At 45.0% G+C, this 27,941-nt stretch overlaps 1 protein-coding gene across 1 annotated transcript in view; it reads left to right on the forward strand.

The window, feature by feature from the left end:
* The window catches only part of Ehd4 (EH domain containing 4), an 84,855-nt gene that overhangs the window by 19,117 nt on the left and 37,797 nt on the right, over positions 1-27,941 (forward strand). Inside the window, exons 2-3 of the mRNA XM_004623378.3 lie at positions 1,235-1,411; positions 10,941-11,038. Coding sequence (XP_004623435.2) covers positions 1,235-1,411; positions 10,941-11,038 — 275 coding nt within the window. The remainder of the gene's footprint in view (positions 1-1,234; positions 1,412-10,940; positions 11,039-27,941) is intronic.

Consider the following 27,941-nt stretch of genomic DNA (forward strand, 5'->3'; position numbering starts at 1 on the left):
TGGTTAGGATAGATATATAGTTACATTCTCTTAATGAATAGAGGGATTTGTTCTAATAGTGTTTGTAAATAGGATATCATGTCCACATCTTGTACAGCAAGGAACCACTAGGAAGAATGTATGCAATGTGTTAATTATTGAATCTGTCCTACCAATTTGGTTTGCAACTGTCTCATTGCGATTTGTTTCTCAAAATTATGGAAAAAAAATAAATTCTAATGTGAAAAAATACTTTACTTGAGAGACATTATGGCAATAAATAATATGTCATGACAAGAAGTACATATTTAGAAGACCAGGATGGCAGGCACTCCAAGTGTGACCCCTCTATTATACATCACCATCCTCGGTGCAGCCAACTGGCTCACAGGTCGGGGGCATCTTTAAATCTTTAAGCGTTCTGAGACTCCACAACTTCACAGAAAGGTAGAAATTTGGGCAAAGATAAACTAGTAATGACATCAGTTAAAGGTTTAGAGTATAGCTTGCTAATCATTTTCCCTTTCACTTATATGGAAAACAGATTTAAAGAGTAGCTTCACTTCTTTCTGTTATACTTGGTAATATTATAGTGGAATTTGATATTCAAATCTTTCCTCTATTCCTGGAAGTAGAGTCACAGGTTACATTTGACCAATCAGGACTCTTAGAAGCTAAGAAATAGTTTAGATCATTACTACAAGAAGAGGGAGCTGCACACAGCCAGGCGGTCTCCTCCCTGCACCCTCGTGCCCCTAGGTGAAAGAAGGGTCATATGTTGGCAGCGCTGGGTCAGGACTATGCCCAGTCATCTCAGGGTCACGGGGCTCATGCAGGTAAGTGTGGCACCATGCTGACCAGAGAGAGGCTCGCAGTGACCTGAGACTGCAAAGACATTGTCCCCTTGTGTAGGCTGGGTGAATGAGCCCACCAGTCACCCAGAACACGCAGGAGTGGTGGGGTGTGCTCCCATGCAATGCTGTTTATTATCAGTGGAACCACAAGGGAGAATGGCTGTGCTGAGCAGGATGGCTCCCAGCAAGGCCTGAGCTTTTTCACCAGGGAGAAGCAGGTCTATAGATTTCAAACTCTGAGTAGTCTGTGTTAGAAAAAGAATAAAATGCCATTTGCATCTTCTTTTCTTGGGGGTAATATTTCTAAATTTTTAAATGGTTAAAACCCGAGTAACCCCGAGGAGCTTTCTGGCCTCTTGTTTGTGACACACTAACTTTGTTTTCTTTTCCCTTCTCCCCAGATACTTACTGGAGCAGGATTTTCCAGGCATGAGGATTGGTCCAGAGCCTACCACGGATTCCTTTATTGCTGTGATGTATGGAGAGACGGAGGGCAGCACCCCTGGAAATGCTTTAGTTGTGGACCCTAAAAAGCCATTCCGAAAACTTAGTCGCTTCGGAAATGCTTTTCTGAATCGGTAAGGACCAGAAAACTGCCAATCTTTGGTCAGGTTGTTTTAACCTTTTCTCCAAATTATTGCCACTTACATGTAAAGATTCAAAACAAAACAAAACAAAACAAAACATAGAGGTCTAGAGAGGTCATGGAAGAAGGCTAATCTTCTTCAGACATTTGAAGGAGACTGTCACAGGCCACCATCATTTATATCTACGCTAAACAGCTCTGTTGGACAGAGCAAACCCCAGGGCTAAAAACAATAAGGCTGCAGAGTGTAAAGAACAAGAGCTACTGTTGCAGCTACCTACCTCTCCTTTGCTACCCATACAATTTCTCTCTCTCTCCTCTCTTCTCCTCCCCTCCCCTCCTCCCCCTCTCTTTCTCTCTCTCTCTCCTCATCTCTTTCTCTCTATTAGTGTCAATTAATCCCTAGTACCAAGTACTGTAGTGCAGAGTTGCATCCCCAATATTTAAAAACTTTTGGGGCTGGTGAGATGGCTCAGTGGTCTAAAGCACCTACTTAGAACAAGCTTAGCAAAGCACAGGGACCGCGTTCAATCCCCCAGCACCACATGCCAGCCAGCCCCACCCCCTGGTGGGCTGAGCTGGACACACACACACACACACACACACACACACACACACACACACACACAAAAAAAAAAAAAAAAAAACACTTTTATTTTGCCACAGGCTATATTGTTCAGGCTGGTCTGGAATTGTCAATCTTCCTGCCTCAGCTTCCCAAGTAGCTGAGATTACATGTGTGTGCCACCATGCCTGGCTCCTAACATTTCTTTTTCTTTTTTCTTTTCTTTCTATCCTTCTTTTTTTTTTTCTTCTTCTTCTTCTTCTTCCTTTCTTCATTCTTTCCTCTCTTTCTTCCTTTTGGTTTGTTTTGAGACAGGGTCTTGCTATGTATTCCAGACTTGCCTTGAACTCACTGTGTAGCTCAGGCTAGCCTCAAACTCAAAGTGGTCCTCCTGCCTCAGCCTCCTAAGTGCTGGGATTTTGACTTGTGCCATCATGTCTGGCTCTTTTTTTTCTTTTGTTTTTTAGTTCTTTCTTTCCTTTCTTTCTTCCTTTCCTATGCCCCATCTACCCTTGTTTTTATTTTTATTTTACTTTCTACTTATGAGACAATATGCAAGACTTGTTCATGTCTGGCTTATTTTGCCTAACACGGTGTCCTCTCATTTCATTTATTTTACTGCACATAACAGAATTTCATTCCTCTTTATGGCTAATACTCCACTGAGTTTATACGCTATATTTTCTTTATGCATTGATGGGTACCTAGGCTAATTTTATGTCTATTGTTACTAATGCCACAAAACATATAGGCATTCAGGTATCTCTTTCATTTGCTGCTGTCATTTCCTGTAGATATAACCTAGGAGTGGGATAGCTGGATCATAGGATTCTCTGATGTTGACACTTTGAGGAACCATCATCCTGATTTCCATAGTGGCTGTATTGTTTACATCTCACCAACAAATGTATACAGGTTTCTTCTTCTCTACATCTTTACCAGCATTTTTTTTTTATAACATCCATTCTAACTGCAGTGAAAGGTAATCTCACTGTAGTTTTGATTTGTATTTTCCTGATCGCTAATATGAGCACTTTTTCGTATCTTTATTGGTCATCTCTCTCTCCTTCCTTTCTTTCTTTTCTTTTCCTTTGAGAAATGTCTATTGATATCTTTTGCCCATTCTTAAATTTCACTTGTTTTTGTTATTAAGTTTCTGAATTCTTTATATAATGTGGGCATTAGTACCATGCAAAGATTTTTTTGCATTCTATAGGTTGTCTCTTCACTCTTTGGATTCCTTTGGTGTGTAGATTTTTAGTTAAATATAATCCCATTTGTCAGTTTTTGCTTTTGTTTCCTGTGCTTTGGGGTCCTATTTAGAAATCATATTCACAGATTGGAAGAATTAATATTTTCAATATTTTTAAGTTACCTATAAGTGGCGTGGTAGCACAAGTCTATAATCTCAACAGTTTGGGAAGCTAATAGGAGAACCTCAGCTCAGGTGCACTTTGGGCATTGTAGCAAGTGATAGAGACTTTGTCTCAAAATGAAAAATAAAAAGTGCTGGGAGTACAGCTCAGTGTAAAATTCAATCCCCAGTACTAGATAGGAATTTTTTTTTTTTTTTTTTTTTTTTGGTGGTACTAGAATCTGAGCCCAAGACACATGCTAGACAAGTATTCTATCGCTGAGCTACATCCCCACCTCTTTTTATTTTTCATTTCAAGACAGTCTCACTAAGTTGCCCAGGCTGGCCTTGAATTTAACAATTCTGCCTCAGCCTTCCAGGTTGTTGGGATTACAGGCGTGTGCTACCATGCTTGCTCCATATATTCTCTTTAAAATCCTCTTCTCTTCTGTCCTATTACCCTCACATTTACACTCCTTCTTTTCCCACTTTTGAGGGTCTGGCTTTAGAACAGAGAGCTGGTTGTGGGAAGTGTACAGCTGGGGAGCACCGAGGGAGGGAAGTTGGATTGGTAGTGATGGGCAGCAAGGAGCTTGAGCTGTATTTCTCCTTTCTAGATGGTTCTAAAAATAGGAAGGCCTCCCTACTGGCTGCCACCTCCTGAGGCCGAGGGGCCCATCCCTCACCCAGCAAGGGCCACTCCAGCGGACCTTGTAAGGGCCATGTCCCCAGGCTGTGCCTCAGCTCTGCGCAGGGCACCCTGGCGCCCTCCACTGGTGCCTTGTATGAAAACCTGCATTCTCTCAGGGGCGGATCTTTCCTTCAAGGGCTTTCTCATTCTGTTGCAGCAGAGAGAGCAGCCAAGTGGCAACAAGGGACCTTGGCAGTGGGATGAGCAGAAGCGTGCATGTGACGTCATGCAGTCACCATCTGTCTCGCTGTGCTGCCCACAGGGCTGCTCCTTCCCCCTGCAGGATTCTGCTCTCTAAGAGGTGCTCACTCCTTAGCCCCAGAGCAGCAAAGCTCAGCAGCTTCTGATAGGAAAAGCAGAAGTTGAGCCCAGGGTGAGAGACCCCAAAGGATCAAGTGCCCGGGTGCCCCAGGATGGGTGCGTCCATGCTGAGGGGAAGTGAAACAGCAGCTCCCTGGTCAGGCTGTCAGGGGTCCCTGGGCATAGCGCAGGCAGCAGCCAGCCTTGCTGTGCCAGCACACCCCCGAAAGGCTCCGGAAGCTCTGCTCCCTGGAGGGTGCGCTGGAATCTTGTGGTTTCACCACCACCACCTTTTGCCTGACCAGAGTGTAAAAAAGAAATAAGTGCCACCTTTTTCAAATGCTTGTTTTGTGAAGTCATATTCACAAGGAAAAAAGCAGGAGGAGTGATTATTGGCTTGTCTTATTTTGGCAAATGAGTTTCTTTTCTAATAAAAACGACTTGTTTTGGGCCGGGGAGATGGCTCAGTGGAATAAGCGCTTCCCTGGCAAGCGCAAGGGCCTGAGTTCAATCCCCAGTGCTGCCAAAAAACAAACAAACAAGCAAACTTGTTTTTCAAATCTTGAACACAGCAGATAAGTATGGAAGAGAAGCACTTACAAAAGATTTTGGGGCTGCGGGGGTTTTGTTTTGGGCTTTTTGGAGGGGGGGTTGTTTGTCAAGGTCTTACTCTGTAGAGCAGGCTGGTCTTAAACTCACTTATATACCCCATGCTGGCCTTGAACTCAGGGCAATCCTCCTGCCTCAGCCTTCCAAGTGCTGGGATTATAGACATACACCACCATGCTCCACAACAAGGAAGATTTTGAATGACAGGGTTCCTTGTCTTAGAATTTAGAAGATACTAAAAATAATCCAAGTATTATATAATTAAGTGCTAATTGAGTTTGAAGTAATACATAGAAAAATAATAGTAAATAATTATATGCCATTTACCATCCAAACTCTTCTTATACATTAGGCACAAAACTCTTGTAGAATATTGGTTTTATATCCTCATAAAAGCTGTGTGACGTGTCAACTACCATTGTTTCTTAGGAACAGAGGAAGAATTAACACGTACAGAGGCAACTTTATCTTCCATGGTGTCACTCAGCCAGTAATGGCAGTGCTGGGACTGGAACTCAGGCCCCCTGGCCAGTCCTGCCAGGACCCACACTGCAGAGCTGCCCACATGGTGTGGTGTCTAGACTAAGTCCTTGCCCATTTCCCTTTAAGGCAGTTCGTAGAATACCGCCAACAAAGATGAGGAGGAGGTGGCGTGAACGTGCCTTGAGGTACACACAGTTTCACCTATATTATTTTTGTGTGGTAAGCAGCTTGTATGATGGCATGCACAGATAAGAAAACGGGAAGCCAAAAAGGGTCTTGCCCCAGAAGAGGCCCTCAGAAAGAGGCAGAGACAGGAATTCAGGTTCCCCATGAGGAAGGCCTGTCCTAGCCACCCTGTTGGCTGTGCCTGTGTAAGGTTCACGAGTGAGGAATGTGTTTTGTGGTAATGCACAGCGCATTGTGGCCATATCCACAGAATAGTCACCCCAGGATAGCCCGGCAGCTCCTCACAGTGCTGAAGGAAGAACATCCGTTAGTGCCTCATGGAGGCGCCTGCACCCGGAACTAGAGCCCTCTGGGAACTCAGGCAGGATTAGTTCCAAAGGCGGGAACCTGTTTTTATATGGCATACTTTTCCAGGAACTAGGTCAAAATATAATCATTAAATAGGAAATTGGCTGTTTTCTTTGGACAACTTTCTTCCCCAGGTTGAGGTGACTTGTCTCCTTCCTCACAGCGTGTCGGCTTGGTTGTCTATCCCTGGGGACACCTTACAAGAGTTAAATTGTGGAGGGTGAGGCTTCCTCCAGCATGATGCAAACCAGTAGGGCCCAAGTCACCATATCTAAGTCTAGTTGTTTTGTTTGCCTCTTAAAAAATAATAGTTTTTACTTAAAAAAGAAAGGCATTAATAATACATATTTACATCTTAAAAGATGACCCAATTCTGTGAGAATAGGCAGTATGTGTGCCCTAGCAGTGAAGCTGTTTATTAAGTGTTAATCATTTTATGAAGTCTTATCTGCATAAAAATAAGCACAGGCATTTAAGATAATAACTAGACATAACTATAGTTAATAAGTGACAAACATGATTGTAAATACCAAACCCTAGACAGGAATTCGTATGTATTTTGCTACCTAAGAGTTTCCACACAAAGTAAACAAAAGCCAAGTCCCAGGCCTGCAGGATACTGAGTTAATACACATCCTCCCTAAGTGGAGGCCTGTCTGACCTCAGTAACATTTCTTTTTTTAAATATTTTTATTGAGAAACAAATAGCAGTGAGACAATTTCACAACTGATTACTAGCACATTTTCAATAATTAATACATTGCATATTGTTGTCTCAGTGGTTATTCATTGTATAAGATGCAGACCTGATATCCTGTCTCAGACACTATTAGAAAAAACCTCTCATTTCTGAAGCATAAAGTTGTACATTTTTTAAAGATTGGCCTAGCTGTTTTCCCTCCCACTTTAATCCTCCTTCCTCTGCAGTATTGGCAGGAGAATCATATGTGGCTGTCTAGAATAGCTTTGTTTGCTTCATTTGTCTCTTCCTTTTGCCTCTCTCTAGTACTAGCCTTGTCTGTACACTGGCTTTGCTCATTACCATGTCATCTCCTAGGGACTGGCTGTTATACAGCAGGGTTGCCTGTTATTCACTTCCGATTTCTCATTGTTGCTCTTTGTTAGAGTTCTACTTTCCTCAGAAGCAAACTTCTCCTTTCAGGTGAGTTTGCCAAAAGGGGTCTAATTCAGCAGCTGTTCCATCCAGGCCCTTATTTCCCCCTAGTTCATCTACATTATTACTAATAAAATCTTCGTGTGACATAGGGAGATCAAATTGATTGTTTGCTTGCTTGCTTGTTTGAGACACAGGCTTGTTATGTAGTTCAGGGTGATGTTGGACTCATTATGGAGCCCAGGTTGGCCTTGAACTCATGGCAATCCCAGCCTCTTGAGTGCTGGGATTAAAGAATTTATTTTAAACTGGCCTGAACTTCCTTTTTATTTCCTAGTTAGTCAACTCTCAGTGAAGTTGCAGTTTGGGAAATAGTCTGTTTGGGAAATGCCCAGGGCTCATCTTCAAGTCTTCAGCCTTTGACCTGTACCTCTGAATTTTATCTTGTCAAGTACCTGCCATGAAGGCACTAGAAGCCCTCTCTCTCTTTGAAATTAATCTCTGAGCATCCAGCTTGGGTGTATTCCTTTTTACTGTTCTCTTTTGAGATACAAGAACAGGTTCTCTGTTTCCTGATTCTAGGAAAATATACCAAGATTTAGTATTAAATAATTTAAGCCTTATTTATAAAATGGATCACTTGTACATGGATTGTTTTTATGAAACTCGATGCAAACCTTTATGAGGTTCAGCTCCTTTGCCACTTCTCTGTGGAGAGGCTGGAGATAGAAAGGAGGAAACATTTCATCTTCTCCGAGTTCATAATTGGGGAGGTCAGCCAAGCCATTCCCTCATGGTTCTAGTATATTTTTGCTAACATAGACTGCAGATGCCACAGTGCAACACTCGGTGTGGAGAGCAAACTGTACCTCTCACGAGACTCTTCTTTCTGAGCCTAGTTTTGAAAAGTCTGGCCCAGGCCTCCACATAATGAGAAAAAGAGCACATTGTACCAGGAAGGCCCTTGCAGGACAGCTCCAAGGCTGTGGCCTGTTGCTCCTTCCTTTCCCTCTGTGTGCTAAAGGGACACAGCCGTGGTTCGTGCCATGGTAAGCGTAACTGGGTAGTTAGGACCCTGGTCTGCACAGGCAGAACTGCCAGGCTAACAGCATCCCAGCTCTATCACTTGTCACATGTACCCTCTGGCTTCCCACCTCCTCCCTTGTAAGGTGACAGCCACAATCTGCTTGAGTTGTAGAAGGACTGAATTTGTGTCCAAAAGCACTTAGAACAGCCTGACAAGTTATGAGGTCAGTAAATGCTGATGCTATTTTATTAGTACTTGCAGCTACTACAGACATCACCGTTTCATTAAGACATGAAAATTATTTTGAAGGCACTGGCTGGTTCTTGCACAAGTCTAGTTTTATAAATGTTGAACGCTAACTTGGAATTTCGGCATTTGGCCTTTAGAAGAACATTTAAGTAACCTAATCTTACACACACACACACACACACACACACACACACACACACACACCTTTTTACTATGAGACAGGACTCTTGTAGGCTGCCTGAGATCTTACAGGCCCTGCCATCTCTCCATTCCCTACCTTTCTGTGCCCTGACCTTCCTAGACATGGAGGAGACATCTTGAGCTCCTTGGAGCATTCAGGCGCCTTCTCTTTTTGGCTGCCATCCTAGCATAGCCCTCGACCCGCTCCTTAGTGTGTCATGCAGTGTTGCGAGCTCATCCTGCTGCTTCTTGCTTTCTGGCCCACACAGTTGGCCATTGCTGTTGTGTCAGGAAGCTTGGGAGCGGATGAAGTGCTGTCACTTTCTACACAAAGAGTAAACAGTGTGCATATTTTGGGCACCTCTGTTAGCCTCATGCAAGAATGTAGGGTTTGTGTTTTGGAAAGATTGATACTGAGTATGAACCTGTGGTTTGAGGAAAGCTCACCCTCCCCAGTACTTGCAAGTGGCTGTGATGTGCTCAGCATAGCCATGGGCCTCAGGCCATCTACAAAGAAATAGGTCCAATTCAGATGTACTCACAGCCCTGCTTCTCCCCTAGTTCTAGAGAAGTGAATGGTGTGGTTTTTTTCTCTGCGAACTGGGTCCTTTATTTTACCATTGTAAGGTTTTTTATATTTTATTGATTTGTTTTTTGAGATAGGTCTTGATAAGGCTGGCCTTGAATAGGCAGTGATCTTCCTGCCTCAGCATCCAAGTGCTGGGATTACAGGGGTGTGCCACTCACCCAGTTGATCGTGAAATTTTTAACTTAATGGGTTGAGATCTATGTACCAGACAGCCTCCAGGCAGCCAGGCACTTGCATATGAGTTCAGTGTCAGAACTATCCTGTGCTTTTTTTGACTTTTCTACCTACAAAGGGGTCAGTTGTGGTATCTTTTCCTGCATATACCTGGCCTGATTTGGAAGTATCAGAAAGAATTGTGAAAATTTATCCTGAACACATAAGGGAAAGTGATCTTGTCAGTAATGGCATCTCTGGCTCCAGCCATCCTCCCCTGCCTGAAGGACAGTACTGGCCACAGGCACTGTGGGGGCCGGGCAGCCTCCCTGTCCCAAATTCCAAACATACTTACTTTCTGAGTAATCCTGCCACTTCCATTGAATGAAAGAATTGAGCTGTGCTTGAACATTTTCAGGCTGTCTGCCCACGTCGGTACAGAAGTTAGCACTTAGAAAACAGGAAAAGGAGAGGCCCTCTAGGTTCCTCCTTCCGACACAGACAGGGCTCAGCAGAGATCCAGCACAGGCTCTGCTGCCCAGGTTAGTAGAACACAGTGCTTCCTGCCAGTATGATGGCATTCACAGGGAAAAGCCACAAAGGACATTGCCAGTGTCTGGTCCAGATGTCTCCATTTACACATGAAGAAATGAGCTTGAAGGAGGAGGTCCTTGTCCGGGGTCCCACAGAAAATTAAGACAGAGCTGAGTGGAACCTGAGCTCAGGGCTGCTGGCCCTGGGCTGGTGTTTTTTCCCTACCCTCTCTGCTTTCATGGAGCTGACACTGGGCAGGTGACTGAAACCAGAGGAGTAAAGACCAGGGTCAGAAGAAAGAGGTGCTACGAAGCAAGTGAGGGATAAAGAAAGAGGCCTGGAGGAGCTCAGCTGGGACCCCCACAGTCTGGACCTTTTGCCTATTCTCAGGTCATCACAAAGACTCCAGAGCACCAAGGAATGTAGGGTATTCCTGAAGGAGCCTATTCCTTACTGACAGAAAGCCACAGGGTTGCTGAGCTGAGTATTGAGCCTGGGGCGTAGGACAGAAAAGTGGGCCCAGCCTGCAGCTCTCCTGCCGGGCCCTGGGCAGAACAGGACAGGAACTTTCGGGTACTCCTCTCAGAGGGTCAGTATGCCCTAAAGAAACATGGGGCTCTATGCAGCAAAAGCCCAGACTCATGAGCAGGGAGAAGCAGGAGGCTGTGGCTCTACAGTCACGTTGACCTAGGCTTAAAACCCAGCTCTGAGTAACTCTGAGCTCATTACTAAGCCTCGCTGAGGTTGACAGTAGATTGACACTCAAGGTTGTGATTAATGTGGTCTATAGTCAGAATAATCAGTAAGAAATCAAGTGGCCAGAAGCAGTAGGTGCCAGCTCCCCTCCCACACCTGTTCCATGGTATGGCATCTTTTCTTTTTTTTTTTTTTAGTACCAAGAATCATGAATTCAGGACCTTGTGCTTGCCAGGCAGGTGCTATGCCGCTGAGCTATCTCCCTGGCCTGGTGAGGCATCTATTCTCTGGCACCTGTGGAGTTGCTGACCATCTCCTCTAGGCCCCTGCCTGATGGGCTGCTTCATTGGCATCTTTAGTCTCTGTTGGCCTCTTCCACACTCCCCCTTTGTGGACATCAGTGAGCCCAATTTCTGACTCTGCCTTCCATCTGTGTCTTCCAGGTTCATGTGCTCCCAGCTGCCCAATCAGGTCCTGAAGAGCATCAGCATCATTGACAGTCCCGGCATCCTGTCTGGGGAAAAGCAGCGCATCAGCCGAGGTCAGTGCCCTACCCACCACCCCACACCTCTCTCATAGCTCACTGGAGCCCTTTCTGATATAAGCAGAAGATTTCTACCCCTATCGTAGTCTTTCAATCCTTTAGGACAGCACTGCCCAAGATACCCCTTAGTTAGTGTTCCTGAGCAACTGAGCGGGCCCCAAAAAGCAACCAGAGGGGTCAAAGAGTCACAGTTACTACAGTGTCAACTGAGCAGTTAGCTTTGCTAAGTCCACACATCTGTTAAAATTTTATTTTATTTTTTATGTATTTAATTCAGGGACTACAGGGTCTCACTACACAGATTGGATTCATAATAATCCTCCTGTTTTCAACCTCCCAAGCGCTAGAATTACAGGCATGCACCACCATGCCCAGTCTCAGTCCCGGACTCAGCGCACCTTGGGGGCAGGGCCAGCACGGCAGGCCAGGGATTGAACCCCAGTCCCTGCACCTGCTTAAGCAGGTGCTTTAGTCCACTGAGCTATCTGGCCGGCCCTGCCAAGTCCACACATTTAAGAGAGGAGATATCCCCTTATTAACTGTCATTTGTCCACATGTGATAAAAACTAGAGGTGGTGGGGCTGGTAAGATAGTTCAGCAGACTAAGCACCTGCTTAGGCAAGTGCAGGGACTGGGGTTCAATCCCTGGCACCACATGCTGTCTCCACCCCCAGGTGCACTGAACTGACCATCAAGACCGGACATGGTGGCCCACATCTGTAAACCCAGTGCTGAGGAGGCTGAAAACAGGAGGATCACGAATCTGAGCTGTGTAGTGATACCCTGTACCAAATACATTAAAAAAAGAAATAAATAAACTAGAGGTGGTAGCCTGTAAGGGGTAAGAGAGTCCTGCACAGCTGCCTCCTTTCTATCCTGCACTTTCCACCCAAAGCCCCTGCGTTCACTCCCTTTGAGCAAGCCTGTCTTGGCAGACTGCGTGGTAATGTTGGCCAGGGTTGGATGCACAGAGGCAGGTGTAGTTTCTGTCCTCAAGCAGAATATGTTCTGATGAGGAAGTAGATGTCAGGCAGACTGTCACAGAGCCCAGTGAAAGGTAAGGACTAGGTGAATCCCTAGGAGATGCAGCTACATGTCCTGGTATACTGGTATACAGGGACCTGACCTGGCCATAGGTGTCAAAAGAGGCAAGGACTTTCACACCTGAAGAATGAGTAGGGACTGCCAAGGGGGAGGGGAAAGAGCCCTGGAATATTCAGAGGAGATCTGGAAAGAACTGACAAGGCTCAGTGATGATGCGGCTTCTCCAGCCTGCAGCAGACAGGCCTGAGCTGCCGTTGTTTCCAAACCACGGATGGGTTTAGCAAATGGGCCTGACACGTTACAGGGCACAGTTGACTTACCAAGAGGAAATACCTAGCAGGAGGGCTTTAGGTTGGCTTCCTGCAGTCACAGAGACAAGCCAAAAGGCCACTTGTGCCCTGACCCTTGAAGGAAAGGTGCTTCTGTGAGGCCAGCTGGGAGGGATCAATGTGACAGATGCATCATGACTGTCATTCTTCCCTACTAACTCCTTCCAGCCCAGTAAAATCACAGTGAGAAGTACTGGCAATCACATTGAGAAGTCTTGAGCTCTCTGCCACAAATGTGGCTGAGTATTGAACCCCTACAGCTCACAGAGCAGAAGCGCAAACACACAAGCCATGAGAGGTGCTGCAGTGGGGGCAATGACAGGGCTTCCTAGGCACAGCCCTCTCTCCCGGGGCATTTCTGGAATGCCAGCTCCAGGCCTCCCTCCCTGGACCTGCATAGCACCCAGGGCTGGCCCTGGCGTTGGCTGATTCAGCCATGGCATTCACCGAGCTCAAGGCTTCCAAGAGCCTGCGTACTGGAGGAAAAAAACACATTCAGACTATTGTCCTGTCGTAAATAATCCTTGTTGGTTTTATTCTCTATTATAAAAATAATGGGTATTTGTTGTGAAGGATTCAAACAACAAAGAAATATATACGAAATCCTCACTGTCACAATTAACAATTCTTAATGAATTTCCCTGATTCCTCTGAGGCTTTTTCCTACACTTACCATCCAAACATCATTTCTGACAGAAATATGATCACCATAAACATTTTCTACAACTTGATATTTCTCCCTAGTCATTCTTGTCAGAACATTTAAATTATGTTGTCCAGTAGCTGCTTGAGCTCCATGAAAGGGACATAGAGTGGACTGCATAACTAATTTGTGGGTGTTCTGCATGTTATCATGTTCATCTTTACACCTCAGTGCCAATAACGTTCCCTAATTAGTCAGTGTAGGACCACTCATTTGATCCCAGAAAGGTTGTTCTACAGACAAAATGGTTTGTTTTCAAAAGACAAACTAAGCAAGGACACGTTCCACAACTTTTCTCAGCTGCCTCTGCCTTGCTAGTTCTACACATCTGACCAAAGCTTGCTGGAAAGGATGTGGTTCTGGTCAGTGGTTCTTTTTACTACACTAGATTGTGGCTTCTGTCTTTCTCATTTTTCTTGGTAGACTTTTGACCAATTCTAGTCTTCCATATTCTTCAGTGTTTCCCCTTTACTTGGTATTTTAAATGTCTTTCAAGCTGACAGTGTTGAGGCTTGGCGTGGTGCTTGCAGCACACTTTGAAGATGGTTCTTTTCCACGCTTTTAGTACAACCTGACTCACATCCTGGTCTGACTTCCCGTAGCATATACTTACATCCCGTGCATGGAAATAGCACATGTGGTTTGCCAGTCAGCTGGCCCCTGACTCTGACAGATGTAGAAGCCGGTGGGGAAAGATCATGTGCCGCAGCGCAGACCACAGTCAATAATCCCACCCTTGAGTGCCATGGGGTTGTGGGGCACGGTTGATGGCTGGAGTCACTCAGCTGACATTTTTGGTATATTAACCTCCAAGCCTGTGTGGTGTCTTGCATCCACTTCAGCTTGAACTATTGCAAACAATAGTAACTTCTCAAATACATTCACACCAATATCCTTCTGTCTGGTTGTAGACGATCTCAGTTCAGCCTTCACCAGGAACTAACATGGCCATTAGACTGTGGGGGACATGCCAGATGTGAACCCTCTGGCTGTTGACACAGTGCCCATTGACTTATGGGTGGCTCTGCCTCCCTTACAGGTGTTTTGCCTGTGAAAGGAGAAAGGGACAGCTGATGTTCCATCCTCCACTGCCTTTTCCAGTCTACTTCTTATAGTTGTTGGATTAACCTTTGCCACGCCTTATGACTGATCCTGATCACCAGGTTAATCCTTCTCACACATTTAAAGAGCCCACTTGAAGCAGGCGCTTATAAGAGTTTGATACTAGCCACTACATCCAAGCCCTTGCTCTATCTCTGTCTACATTCATGCCAGTCCTTTCTGATTTTTTCTGTAGTTCCTTGTTAGCTCTCTCCTGGTGGCATCATATGCCTGGTGCCTTGGTACTCTGCATTGTGTAGAGGAGCAAATGTGCTTACCAGGATGATATGGGCCTTTGCAGCCATTCCTGTCCCCTCTTCCCTGGTGGTAAGAAGATACACCTGATCATCCTTTGTGATGCTTCATATTGTTTGGTGTTAGGCTTGGTGCAAAGGGTGGCTGCAGCCACCCTAACTGTCATGTTAGAAATGGCCTTCAGCAGTGAGAGTGTGTCTTAACACCCCCTTTTCATCAGCACAACCTAGCAGGGACCCCAAGGATAAGGATATGGTGTTCCTTGGCTCCCATTGTGGTGTCTGGGCTCAGCAAGAATGCCTATCAGCATTTGGGAGTAGAATGACGTCTAAGTCTTCTTAGGAACTATGTAAATGAAACTGCTTGAGTAATCCAATTTTATAACAATTGTTAATGTGTCACTCTGTATAGAAACAAATTACCCTTTACATGCTCTTTAGTTAACAGAAAATCTTTAGGGAAAAACTACCAAGTTTTATTACCAAAGTGTAGCTTTCTTGGCTGGCATATAGGATTGAATCCCTACCAAGCAGGGATAAAAACATATTTTTAATATTTTATTCTAATCAAATAACAGCTCTCTAACAGAATTTTCTTGATTTTTTTCTTGCCAATAAAAGAATGTGTGGTGTAATCCCAGAATTCTGGGAAATAGAGGCGGGAGGATCACAAAGTCATGCCCATTCTGGACAACTGAGGGACTTAACAACTCTATCTCAAAATGAAACAAAACAAAGCAAAAAGTTTGGGTGTGTACTAACGTGAAGGTTCTGGGTTCAATCCCCAGTACTAGGGAAAAAAACTAGATTCTTGAGGTTGCTAAACAATTCTTGAAGTGAGTAGTTAAGACGTGAGCTGGTTCATTCTGGAACCTCCTTTGCCCTGGATGACAGCATCCAGATTTTTTGCTGTGTGAGAACAGTGCACATTTGCCCTCATGCACATCCTTGGTTTTGTTCCCAATTTGTTGTCATTTGGCTCCTGGAGGTCTACTTCTTAGACTTTATTCCACACAGAACCTAAATATAAGCTGGGATTGCTTTCCAATTATGGCATGAACACTAGTATATTCCCAGCCACACGGGCGAGGGCTCTGGGTCCTGGCTCCAGTCACAGTGTGCTGGTCATCTCCGTAGCATGATGGTATCTCGAGGTGCTGTGGCAGTCATGTGTAATTATTCCTGTGGTTTCCTGGGTGTGCAGTTTTGTATACTTTTCAGTAGGCTTGGCTGTGGCAACAAAAATAGTGTAGTTATCCTCTTTTAAAATGTAAATAATTGTAGAAAAAAAAACTTAGTCTGAATTTTCAAACGATTCTCACTCTCCCAAAACCAACAGCTTCTCAAGTGAAAATTTAACAGTGGCTCCCTGATTCGGGAGCCCTTGGCACTGCTAATCCCAACCCATTCATTATGTTAGTGACCAGAACTGAGAAGATGGTGAAGTAAAAGAGGGCCTGGAGCTGGCATGCTAGGAGAAGCAACAGATAGTAATAGTGCATGGAACAGGGAGGAGCTAACTGTGTTTTAGGTAACAGAGTGGACTACAGAAAAAGAGGTTCAAAATCCCAAATTACTGTTTTACCATTTACACATAGACATCCTTAAGTCTCCCACTCAGTGTTGGCAGGTCCATATGAACAGCCCATTTCAAGCTCTGCCTACAAAGCTGAGGTCATTAGACATAACCACAAAAGAATCACCGGAGCTGAGAAGCAGACTTGGAAATCCAAGCTGTGATGAATGTGGGTGTGGAAAGAACTGGAAAAGGCGAAAACAGACCGTAATCAGGGAAATACAAACACATCTACTTGACAAGTTTTTTCAACTTTAAAGACAAAAGACCGGATTTTGATGGCTGTGCAGGAAAGGAGATAGAGTGTTTAGCGATGGCCTGATAAGAACGACTTCCCCTCTTAGGAGGTGGTCACAAGGAGGATTTGAGGGAAAGCCTATACAGACCCATGGAGCAACGAGGCTTTTCCCAAGGGACCCAGAAAGCTGGAGCAAGACATTTGCCAGGTTCTGCAGCAATCAAGAGCCCTTGAGTAGCCCTGGGAAGGGGGTGGCGGCGCTTATGAGGTGTGAACCCAGAGCCCCATTTGGAGCTTCTGAAAAGTGCCTACTGGGGCCTGCTGGGGGCCCTAGAGCAAGTGAGTTGGGATCACAGGTATGTGCAGCTATGACCAGCTCATTTGTTAGTGCTTTGACTATAGCAGTTCAAGCTCTCATTTCCTCTCTCTGTGTGGCTCCTCCTTCACCTTCAGATCAGAAGTTGAGAGGACAGGACTCATGGCAGAGCCTTGAACCGTGTTGGTAGAGACCACTGTTTGGTTGGCAGCAGTTCATTAACGAACAAGTTCAATGAAATTGTATTGAGCTTTTGTGAACCAGGTACCATGCCAGGACAAGGGAATGTAAAGCTGAAAAAGTACTGACCCATCCTAGAGTTACTATCAGCCGGTCACTGATGTACCTAACACATGGTTCTAAAAGAAAAGTATTGCCTAACTGGAGTTGTTCATTCAACCCATACTAACTAAGCCAACATGGGCACAGTCACTGCCCATGTGGAATTTATGCCCCACTGACAGAATCAGTCTAACAGAAACAGGCAAATGATTTCAATAAAGTGAATAGTAATGTCAAGGGCTAGGAAAGAAACCAGTGAAATACTGATCTCAGTGAGTGGCCAGGTGAGGGGGCCAGTGGCTCCTGGGAGAGTGGAGGGGTCTGAGGACACAAAGTACTCGGAACGAGCCAGGCTTGGGGAGCCCACTGGCTACTCAAATATTTCCCACTTGATATTTCAAAGATGGAATCAGATGTCTTGGGTTTAAAGTCAAGTACAGTAGGCTCAGTCACTTAATAACCACATGGCCCTGGGAACACTGCTAATCTTTTTGTGAGTCATGGATGATAATAATAATACCTACTATAAAAGGTTGTTGTAAATAAGTTATACATAGAGGCTAGAGAATTATGCCCAGTCTAGGACACAGTAAGTATTTAATAAATATTAGCCATTATTCCCTTCAGCATCATTGTATTGTTTCGTTTTTTTTTTTTTTTTTTTTTTTTTTTTTTTTTTTTTTTTTTCAGAACCGGGGATTGAACTCAGGCCCTTGCACTTGCCCGGGAAGTGCTTATTCCACTGAGCCATCTCCCCAGCACCAATGGAATAAGGGTTTTTTGTTGTTGTTGTTGTTCCTCGAATGCCTTCAGGGCACTTTTGGCCAGCAGGAGAGGTGTGAGGTTCGAACTCCAGCAACCTGAGGCTGACAGCTTTGTGGAAGCAGCCACTTAAAGGACTGAGCTAGGGCCAGGCCCCCTGTATTGTTTTTTTTTTTTTTTTCATTGTGTTGTTAAAGGCCAGAAAGTTTTCAAAGATAGAATTTTACCTTCTGTTTATATTTGTTTCTTTCCTGTAAAAAAAAAAAGTCTTCTGTCTCAAAGAGTACAAGAAACTATTAAGTTCCTTGAAATACACAGTTTGTTATTCAGAAGCTGACTACTGTTTCTATATTTTTCTTCTGCATAATCTTATCATTTTCATTAAGGATAGCTTTTAAATTTTGAAATCAAAAATCTCTCTGGAGGATATAGCTGAGGATATAGCTCAGCAGCATAAGCACTTGCCTGGCAGGCACAAGGTCCCAAGTTTGATCCCTAGTACTGCAAAAAGAATTTTTAAAAAGCCTCTCTAGAAATAAAAAAGAGTAAAGACTCCAATTGGCAGGCAATTAAATATTTCATGAGAAAGCAATTTTAAAATAAAAGATTGTGAGGGGCTGGGAAGATAGCTCAGTGGCCTAAGTGCCTGCCTGGCAAGCACAGGGACCCAGGTTTGATCTCTAGAACCACCTGCCAGGCTGGGCCTGGAACCCCAGGCATGCCATGCAAGCTACCAAAACCAGGTATGGTGGCACATGCCTGTAATCCCAGCACTAGAGAAGCTGAGACAGGAGGATCACTATGAGTTTGAGCTGCATAGCGAGACCCTTTATCAAATAAATAAATTATTAAAAATAAATAAAAAATAAAAGATTGCATATGCATAAAAGATAGAGTGAGAGATTTGGCATTTCTTTATTTAGAAGTCATTAAAAAAAAAGTCATAGTATAAAAGTAAAATACTTGGAGAATCAGGCATGTTGGCTTATGCCTGTAATCTCAGCTCTCAGGAGGTGAGGCAGGAGGATAACTGTGAGTTTGAGGCCAGCCTGGACTGTGTAATGAGACCTTATCTCAAAGAAAAAAAAAAAAAAAGCCATGGGCATTATTAAGGTGTGCTAGACACAGTACACTCAGCACCGTTGGCTCAGGACGTTCACAGGCAGCAGAGGTGGATGCTTGCTCACACAGCCACTCGCTCTGGTGCCCTGGGAACTGTAGGGTTCTGATCAAGAAGGGAAGTGAGTGGGAACCACCAGCCTCCAACAAGAAGTGAGGGACAGGAAGTAAGCAAAGCTGCTAAGAGAAGGGTTCTTCTTCCTTCCTCTTGACTTCGTATTTCTTGGCTTCATATTTTGTCTCTCACTTAACATGCCTTTGCGTGTGGAAATCCAGTTATCCTAACACCATTTGTGGCAAAGACCATTCTTTCCCCCATCAAAGTGTCTTGGTACCTTTGTCTCAAAAGCCAGTTTGTAAAATGTGAGGATGTATTTCTGATTTCTCAATCCTGTTGTACAGATCTATATCCTTATCTGTAACCTTTTCTAAACAAGTGCCTAACAGAATAGGTGGCGAGCTCACAGGCCAGCGAGCTCCTGGTGTCATAAGCCAGGTGAAGGTAAAACAACACGATGCTATGAAGCTAGTCCCGTAGTGTCTGCTTGTCATACAGTCAGGGAACGGTGATGGTGGCTGCTCTCATCGGGTTGTGCAAGAGCAAAGAATGCAGGAGCTTGAGGCCTTTTGGAGGAAGAGGGCCGCCCATGTATGGGAATGTGAGTGTGTCACAGGTGGGTGTGCATGCAGCAGGAGGGTGGTTTTGTCCTAAAGGCTGCACAGAGTCCTACTGTATGGAGTGGGACAGATAATTCTGTAGAACAGAATATAGGTCCATAGGCCCAGATCAGAAGGCCACTTATATGTAGCGTTTGAGGCCTGTGACCTGTCTCTGAGCTCAGTTGGATTTGGCAACAACAGAAAGAGCCCATTCCCTAGGGAAGGGACCATCCCCAATGATTTGTTGGCAGATCCTGTTTTCTAGCTGGTGCTAAAGCCAGCCTCAGGGTGGGCTCTCACATGCCAGCCATCACTCACTCCTTGGGCCTCTAGCAGGAAATCCTGGTTTCTTTTTGTTTTAGGAACTTTGCTGACAAGCATATTCACGGGTCCCTTCCCACTGGTGCCACAGGAAATTCCGCACCACAAGTGTTGCCGCCCCAACCTGAACAAGAGCATCACTACCATGACTCAGAATGGCATTTGCCATTCTGGCAGCTATTTTTAATGTTTCTTTTAAAACATTTTAAATGCATAACTGATCATGAGAAGTGACTACTTTTGCTTAAACTTAAAATCTGAACTTTTGCGTGAAAAAAAATTAAAAATTGTTTTAAATTGGAGAAAAGTATACTTCTCTTACTTTACCTGTAGAACAGTGTATGACCACATATTGCACACACATGGGGAATCAAACTAATCAGAGAGGAAAGTGTGGTCCTTACTCCCCTGAATAATAATACTAATTAATACTTAGGTAGTGTGTTGTTATGTGCTGTCCAGATATTAACTCATTTGCTCCTCACAGAAACTTTATGGTATAGGAACAGTTTGTCCCACTTTGTAGAAGGGAGGACTGAGGCAGAGAGGCTAAGTGATTTCCCCACACTTGTGCAGCAAGCTGGTGTCTACTCTTAACAAATGCTCCCACATCCCAGCACCACACAAAGCCAGGCCTCTTTGTTCCTGGGCTCTTGGACGGCCTTCTCCCTGTGGTTTGGCCTGACTGTCTAACACAGGTTTGCTCAAGAGCATTCAACAGAGTGATACCGCATGACTTTCCGAGCTAGGTCAGAAGTCCCGCACTTCTGCCTGGGTCTCTTGGAACTTTGTTCAGGGGGTGCCAGCTGGCCTTTAAAAGGATGGATGCCTTGAAATCACTGCATAGTAGGGGAGGCCCGAGAAGACCCTGTGGAGAGGTTCAGATAGCCTCTGAACCATTGGTTAGGTTAGAACCACAGATCACCCTAGCCCCAAGTGCCATCTGACTGTCACCCCAGAACCACCAACTGAGCCCTGTGAACCCCCAGAGCTACCTGAGAAAATAGGAATTGTTTAACCACTAAGTCTTCATGCCTACTACCCAAAGAGTCAGCACTGGCCCAGTGGAATCCAAGCCAGGCAGGTCAATTCCCGAGTAGTTAACTGCAGGAAAGAGATGGGCACAAACAACAAAACAACCCACAACCCATCAGTTCCTCTATCCCAGGAGCCTCCCTGGGAAGGGTATTGTGTGAAGCAATGTGATTAACACTTTTCACCTGTCAATATCAAATCTCTCTCTCTCTCTCTCTCTCTCTCTCTCTCTCTCTCTCTCTCTCTCTCTCGTCTGTCTGTCTCTCTCTCTCTCTCTTTCTCTCTCTCTTTCTCTCTGTTTCTCTGACTGTCTCTCTGACTCTTTCATGCTACTGGGGATTGAACTGAGGGCTTTGCAGTGAGCTGTATCCCCAGCTTTTTTTATCCGTGTGTGTGTGTGTGTGTGTGTGTGTGTGTGTGTGTGTGTGTGTGTATACAGGGTCTTGCTAAGTCTTCCAAGCTGGGCTTGAACTTAAAATCCTCCTACCTCAGCCTCCCAGAGTGCTGGTATTGCAGCACACAGCACCACCCCCAGCTTTTCCTTCATGGATGTTTGACCATAACCTTTGGGAAAGCGAGTGCACATCACCCCTATCTTTAGCACCAAACAGCAGCAAGACAGACCCTGGTTGGCTTCACAGAGCGCACATGGGAGAGGGATAATGAGCAGAAATGTAGAACAACTGCAAATTGAAACCAACACTTGAAAGAAAAGGCTGCTTCTGATGGTCCAGTGTTCCTGCTTTGGGTGACTAGTGGTGGGGCACAGGGGCCTCTGAGGGGGTAGCACTTGGGCAGCAGGTCAGGAGTAGAGGATTCACCTGGCAGAGTTGTAGATGAGTGAGACTGGCAGGTGGGAAGGTGGGAGGCTGGCGAGCATTTGGAAGCAGTGGTGAGGAGGGCAGAGGGCCTGCTATTATGAGCTGTGGGCATTGGAGATGCAGGAGACCATGGGAGTAACTGGAAGCCATTTTTATCCTTCTCTTGATTACCCAGAATTATCATCAGGTATTCTTTGGACCTGGTAGGGACAGAACCAGCCCTGGGCTACCACTCAATGCCTGTGGGTCTGTTTGGTTGACTTTTTCTCTCCCCCTGGTGACAGGCAGCAGCCCTTATTTCTTCTCCTATGGCGCTCTCTCTCCGTTGGCTGTGGAGTGACTGTGACTGTGAAGGATGCTGTTCTGAGGTCTGAGCAGCAATCCCAGGCAGGGTATGGGAGCCACTATCCAGAGGTCTGCCTCAGGAGGGCCCCATGTGGGGCAGCCATGGGCCGCTTCCCCTGAGCTGGTAAAAGACAAGATGCTGGAAGATGTGGAAAGCAAACGGACCTGAGTTGCAGCCTGCATCACTGCTCCCCCTGGGTGATGTGCCTGCCCACAGACAGATGGAGCAAGTGAAGGAGAAGGGGCATGGGTAGGGATAGCCTAGCTGGGCTTCGCACTGTGACCAATGTCATCTCCAGCTGAGGGCCTTGCATGGGAACAGTGATTCTCCATGGAAGGTGACCACAAGGACCAAAACTGCACCAGTCTCAGGGGCATTAGGTGGGAGGGAGTCAAGGCCTATGCTGCGCCCTCTGCCTGAGCCTTCACCCTGCAGGGAACCCTCAAAGCATTTAGAGCTCTTGGAAGATAGAGTTTTTAGAAACCCCAAAGGAACGTTTTTTAAACAACAGGGTTTTTTTTCTTAAGTTTCTTGTTTGTGCTTTGAGAATTTTAATAACCTTCCCTCACCTGGCGACCCTGCAGTATAGCCAATTCTGTATAATGGGGGAGATTCTTTTAGTTTCAATCCCTGTTGCTGCCCCCATGGGGGTCCCAGCCTGGAGGTAGCATGATGGAGGAGGAGGAGTGCAGGTGGCAGAGAAGCAGAGCATGCTGAAAAGCGCTGCCTGGGACAATTTTACACTCCCCTACCCTCCCGCCAGCTAGGTGACCTGGCCAGGATAGTACACCTGTTTGGGCCTCAGTCTCCCTCTCTGAAATAGGAAGAAAAGCACTTCGCCTCACAAGGTTGGACCTTATGAGGCTCCGAGTACTCTGTGTAAATATCCAGGTGTCCACAGACACTTGCTGGTCTTGTTAGCTCTGACAGATAGAAGGGAGACATTGACTTCAGGTTTCCTGACCAGGTACCCTGTCACAAGCCAGTGGCTGTTGAAGCACTGAAAATAACAGGGTTTGCTGACCATCTGTGGTTTCCACAGAAACAGAGAGTGAGGCAATGAGGTACGGGCAGCAACTGTGGGCCCTCGAGGAAACTGAGTTTGTCCCAGCAGAGCTCTGCAGATGAAGTGAGATTCTCATTCACTTAGCATAATGTTGTGACCCCCACCAATGAGGGTGGCAGTTATTGCTCATTTTATAGGACTGGGGTTAGACCCAATATAGGCAGACCAGGGCTGCCGTGGCAGCTCAGTCAAGTGCTCCCACATTTCCCAGGGGAAGGTGGATGTGGCCAGGTCCTAAAGCTCAGACACACAAGGACCCTGCTCTGCTAGGGACCTGAAACAAAGGGTAGAAGGAAGTGAATATTTGGAACCAAGATTAGAGCCAGGGAAAGCAAGTAGAATACAAGCAGACTGGACATAGTAGACCTGCCACAAAGGTTAACTGGTGCTGGGGGAGGGGAGTCAGTCACAGGCTTGCCTCTTGTCACCTTTCCAGTTCTTTCTGCCATCACCTTCTTGCCCTTATCTGTGGATATTTCTCACATGCATCTCACATTATACAGCGCCTCATAAAACACATATTCCTCCTGGAAGCTTTTCTTCCATTTCCCATAATTGTCTTCCATTTGAATCCCACCCATGATGTGGAAGGCAAATCCATTTAGTCAGCCTATTGTCGCTCCAAGCGCTCTTCAGAGCCACGCTGCTGTGTGTGGGTGCATGCATGTTTGGGACAAAGCACTCACATTTCAGAAAGTTAGACAATGAGGAATGTCTGTCCCAGCCACACCCCCGTCCTCTTCCACAGCAAGCCCTTTGCTGTCTCTGGGGCCAGGGAGGACTGTGTCACCCTGCTCTGCATGGGGATTTTTCAATTGCAGTAACTCTTGGGACTGAAGTCCTTTTGACAGGACTTTCAGGCTGCTTCTTACCTTCTGTTGTTAGAAACACCACCACAATCAGTATACTTGGTATATTGATGTGGAAATGTATTTTGTAGGTATGGCAGAAGATACAATGCCCATGTATCTTTTTTTCAAATAAAATGATTTTCCTCAGTACATTTTAGGTATACATCATAATATTCATCATAGGGAGTTTGTACCTATTAAAGATATAACTTGATTTTGGGTTTGTCTTTTTTTCCCATTCCCCTCCCCTCCCTGCAGTCCTTCTTCCCATCCTTATTTACAAAAGCTTTGTTTCCTTTTTTCCTGCTTTTCTCATTTTCTTTTACTTTTCCCTTCCTTCCTTTTCCTCTCCTGCTTCCCTATTCTCCTTCCCACTTGAACATTTTCTTCCTATTTCTCAGTATCTATTATACATTTTGGTCCTTGTTTAAACTTTCAGTTTCTCACACCAGCAAAACAATGCAATATTTATACATGTGTGTCTGATTTATTTCACTCAAGAGTATGGTCTCAAGGTGTATCCGTTTACCTAGAAATGTCTCAGGCTTATCCTTTATGGCAGAGTAGTTCTCCATTGCATAAAAACCCCACATCTTTTTTTTTTTCTATTCACCAGTTGGTGGGTGTTTGGGCTGTTTTCAAGATTTGGCTATTACAAACTGTGCTGCTCTAAACATAGGTGTGCATGGACCACTGTGGTATAATGCTTTTAATTCTTAGGGGAAAATACCAAGAAGAGGAACAGTTGGGTCAAATTGGACCTCTGATCCTAGTTTTTTGAGGAATCTCCACTCTGATTTCCACAGTAGTTACACCAGTTTACACTCACACCAACAGTGGAGAAGGGTTCCTCTTTCTCCACAGCCCACCAGCATTTATTATTGGTTAATTTGTTGATGATAGCCATTCTTTCTGGGGTTAGGTAGAATCAATGTATCTTGAAAATTGCAAAATAAGTGTTCGCACCGCAAAACATGAAATAGTACCTGTGTTAATGAGCTGATTTAGCCATTCTGCAGAGCATACTTATTTCAGAAGATCATGTTGTATATAAATATATACAGTTTTCATTTGTCAAGCAAAAAAAGAAAAAAATGAATAGGGATCAATAAAAAATATGCAGAGACAGTCATAGACTTCATTCCTGGAAGGGGAACTTCTGAGTCAAAGGAACTGTAGTATTTGATTGTGTAAACTGGTGCCAAAGTGCCACTCTCAGAGGTGCACCAAGTTATGTTCCCGCTGACAACACAGAATGTCCCTGTTTCTATACCCCCCAACTCCAGACCTTCCCAGCATTTTCCCCTTTGGCTTCCTTATTCTGGAAGATAAATGGCCATCTCCTTATATTCCTAATTTTTATTCCTCATTGTTTCTGTGGTGGGGCATCTTCTCATGTTTAAGCCTTTTAAAACATTTCATTTTCTGGAATTATTTGGCTATTTTGAAATTCTTTTAGTGACTGTATGGTCTTTGCCTGATGAGATAAGTGAGTCCTTTCTTCACCAGGAAATGTGGACTCACATGGCACAGGCTGATTCAGTCTGTCTTTTCATCTGCGATGTTGACCCAGAATTGACCATCTCTGAATAATAATTTGGCTTTTTGAGCATGCTAGCAATAACTTAGTTGCCAGAGCTGGTCTTCCCAGCCAGCTGCTGTCCACATGCTCATGGGACACTGGCGCAATGCTAGGATGTTTGAAAGGAGCGCCAGGGCCAGGCTGGAGTTCCGAATCAGAAGTTGCTTTCAAGCTCTTTCAGTGCTAAACTTGTCATCTTCGCTTACCAGCTCTCCTTAGAGAACTGTGGCTTGAAGAAACATTGTCTTTTTGCCCTTCTGAACCACAAGATGACAAGATGCATTGTCAAGGTCAAGACCTTGTTTGTCAGTGTCTGGCCTTATTACACCTAGGTGGAGTCTGGTATCATTGGCATTTTGCCTCAAGAAAATCAGCACAAGGAATGTTTGGCCGGCTGACTTCATCTGATTTATAGACATATTGTACAAGACTTTCTTGCCTGACCTACACAAAGCTCACTTGAAAAATGAGCAATGAGTAATTTCCATGTGCGTGACACTTGATTCCTGGATGCTGTTATTTCTGATATAAGAATGTTGAATGTTAGGACTTCGTAAGCATCCTTTGACCTATGCTCTGGCAAATTCTTTCAGTATAAAGATGTTTAGAATTGGATGACAAGAAAATTAAACTTTCAGGGCAATTATCCTCTATGGCAGTGATGGCAAACCTTTTAGAGATGGTAACCCAAAGCCTACTTATTTATCACAAAGCACCAACACCACAACTAGACCTCAATACTGAGATTTTAGTTTAGAAAAAACAACTCATACATTGACATCTTTGGTTTGAAAAGAAAAACAACACCTGTGCCATAGGTTCACCCCCACTGACCTATAAAAACATCCAAGGACTTTCAAATTGGGCTAAGTGCTGTATGTAGCACATGAGGCCAGTGGAAGAAATATAATAAAATAATTATTTTTAATCATTTTACATTCTAGAGTTAGACATTCAGGGCTGTAGCTGCCTGGAGGTTTTAATTTTTTTTTTTTTTTTTTTTTCCGGAACCAGGGATGGAACTCAGGCCCTTGCGCTTGCCAGGGAAGTGCTTATTCTTCTGACCTATCTCCCCCGGCTGCCCTGGAGGTTTACATTTTTATGCTGGTCCTATAATTCCTTAATATTTGTATGGTATAGAGACTGAGCTAAATAAATTTCCCTGAAATTTTGATTCTTCAAGTCAAGAAGTTTGCTATCCAGAATTGCCATATGTAGCTGTACGTTAAGATCCAGAAAGAATCCTTATTCATCATCTGACTCATCTTAAAGTTGTAGAAACTGAGGCCCAGAAAAATAACATGGCTGTCTGAGCCATGCTTCAGGACTGTCAGTCAGCTTTTTCTTGATAGATTTTGAACAACTTCCCTCTCCAGCAAAGCCTAAAACTTGCTTTTTCCAGTGCTCAACTCTCTTTAAGTGGGCTTGCTTTTTAACCTGATTTTTAATCTGAGATAGAAAATAATATTTTTAAAAAGTCACTTTTTCCTTTTACTTGGTCACAGGACCAGAAGCAACAGAGTTCTAGATGGGTGACATCCTCATCTCAAACCAACTGTCCTTATCTGTGATGTGGTGTGATGCCGTGAGGTAAAGGCCTTGCTCAGGCCTGCAGGTTCTGCCCCACCCACCCTCCAATGTGCCTTGCCATTATCCTCAGCAGAGGAAGGAGGCTGTGAAGTTGGCTTGTTTATTTTATGAGGAAACAGACACAGAAAAAATGCTTTACAGACCTTGGACTAAATTCCAAAGAGAAGAGTGGGAGGAAGAGACAAGGAAGACAGGACAAAACCCACTTCTTGGACACATCTGGTCCTTGTTTGGTCTAAATTTTGGTATTCCTTAGCCATCCACACCCCCGCCCCCAGGCCAGGCACAGAAACCAGGCAGGCTCACAGGGCCAGGATTGATTGTTGGCAGCTACGTTCTCCAAGAGGCAGCTCTTGCCCACTGAGAACTGTAAGGTATACCTGCATTGAACCTCCACAAAAGATAAGCTCAGGGCACCTTCTGTGTGGACGTGGAGAGTGTGGTATCTCTTCTTCCCTACCATCTTGCTCAGTCTCCAGGACAGGGGTTAGTGCCTGCTCATGCCCCCACAGTGCAGGGAAAGGGGACCAGATTGCTCCTCACCCCCCTACTACACAATTGTGCTGGGTCAGCTGTAGAGAGGAGGATGGGCCAGAGAAGAGAGGAAGTTAGGGCAAAGCCATGGAGACATGAGCTTGTTCCTACTGCTGTGGGAAGTGCAGCTGATGGGGCACTGCTCCTTCCCTGGCAGAAGGGGGTGGGGGGACAGAGTCGCAGGAGTACTGCTTCACCCTCACGGTTGTGCCAGGCCCGGACAGCACCATCTCTGTCTCAAGTGCTAGGAGTCCAGCCATCGCCTCCTCCTGAAACATATTACAGAAGAAAAGGAACAACCAGCTCTCTTTCTCTCTCTCTCTCCCTTTCTGTCTCTCTCTCTCTCTCTCTCTCTCTCTCTCTCTATATA

Source organism: Octodon degus, unplaced genomic scaffold, assembly GCF_000260255.1.
Source record: "Octodon degus isolate 3935 unplaced genomic scaffold, OctDeg1.0 scaffold00002, whole genome shotgun sequence".
NCBI classification, from domain to species: domain Eukaryota; kingdom Metazoa; phylum Chordata; class Mammalia; order Rodentia; family Octodontidae; genus Octodon; species Octodon degus.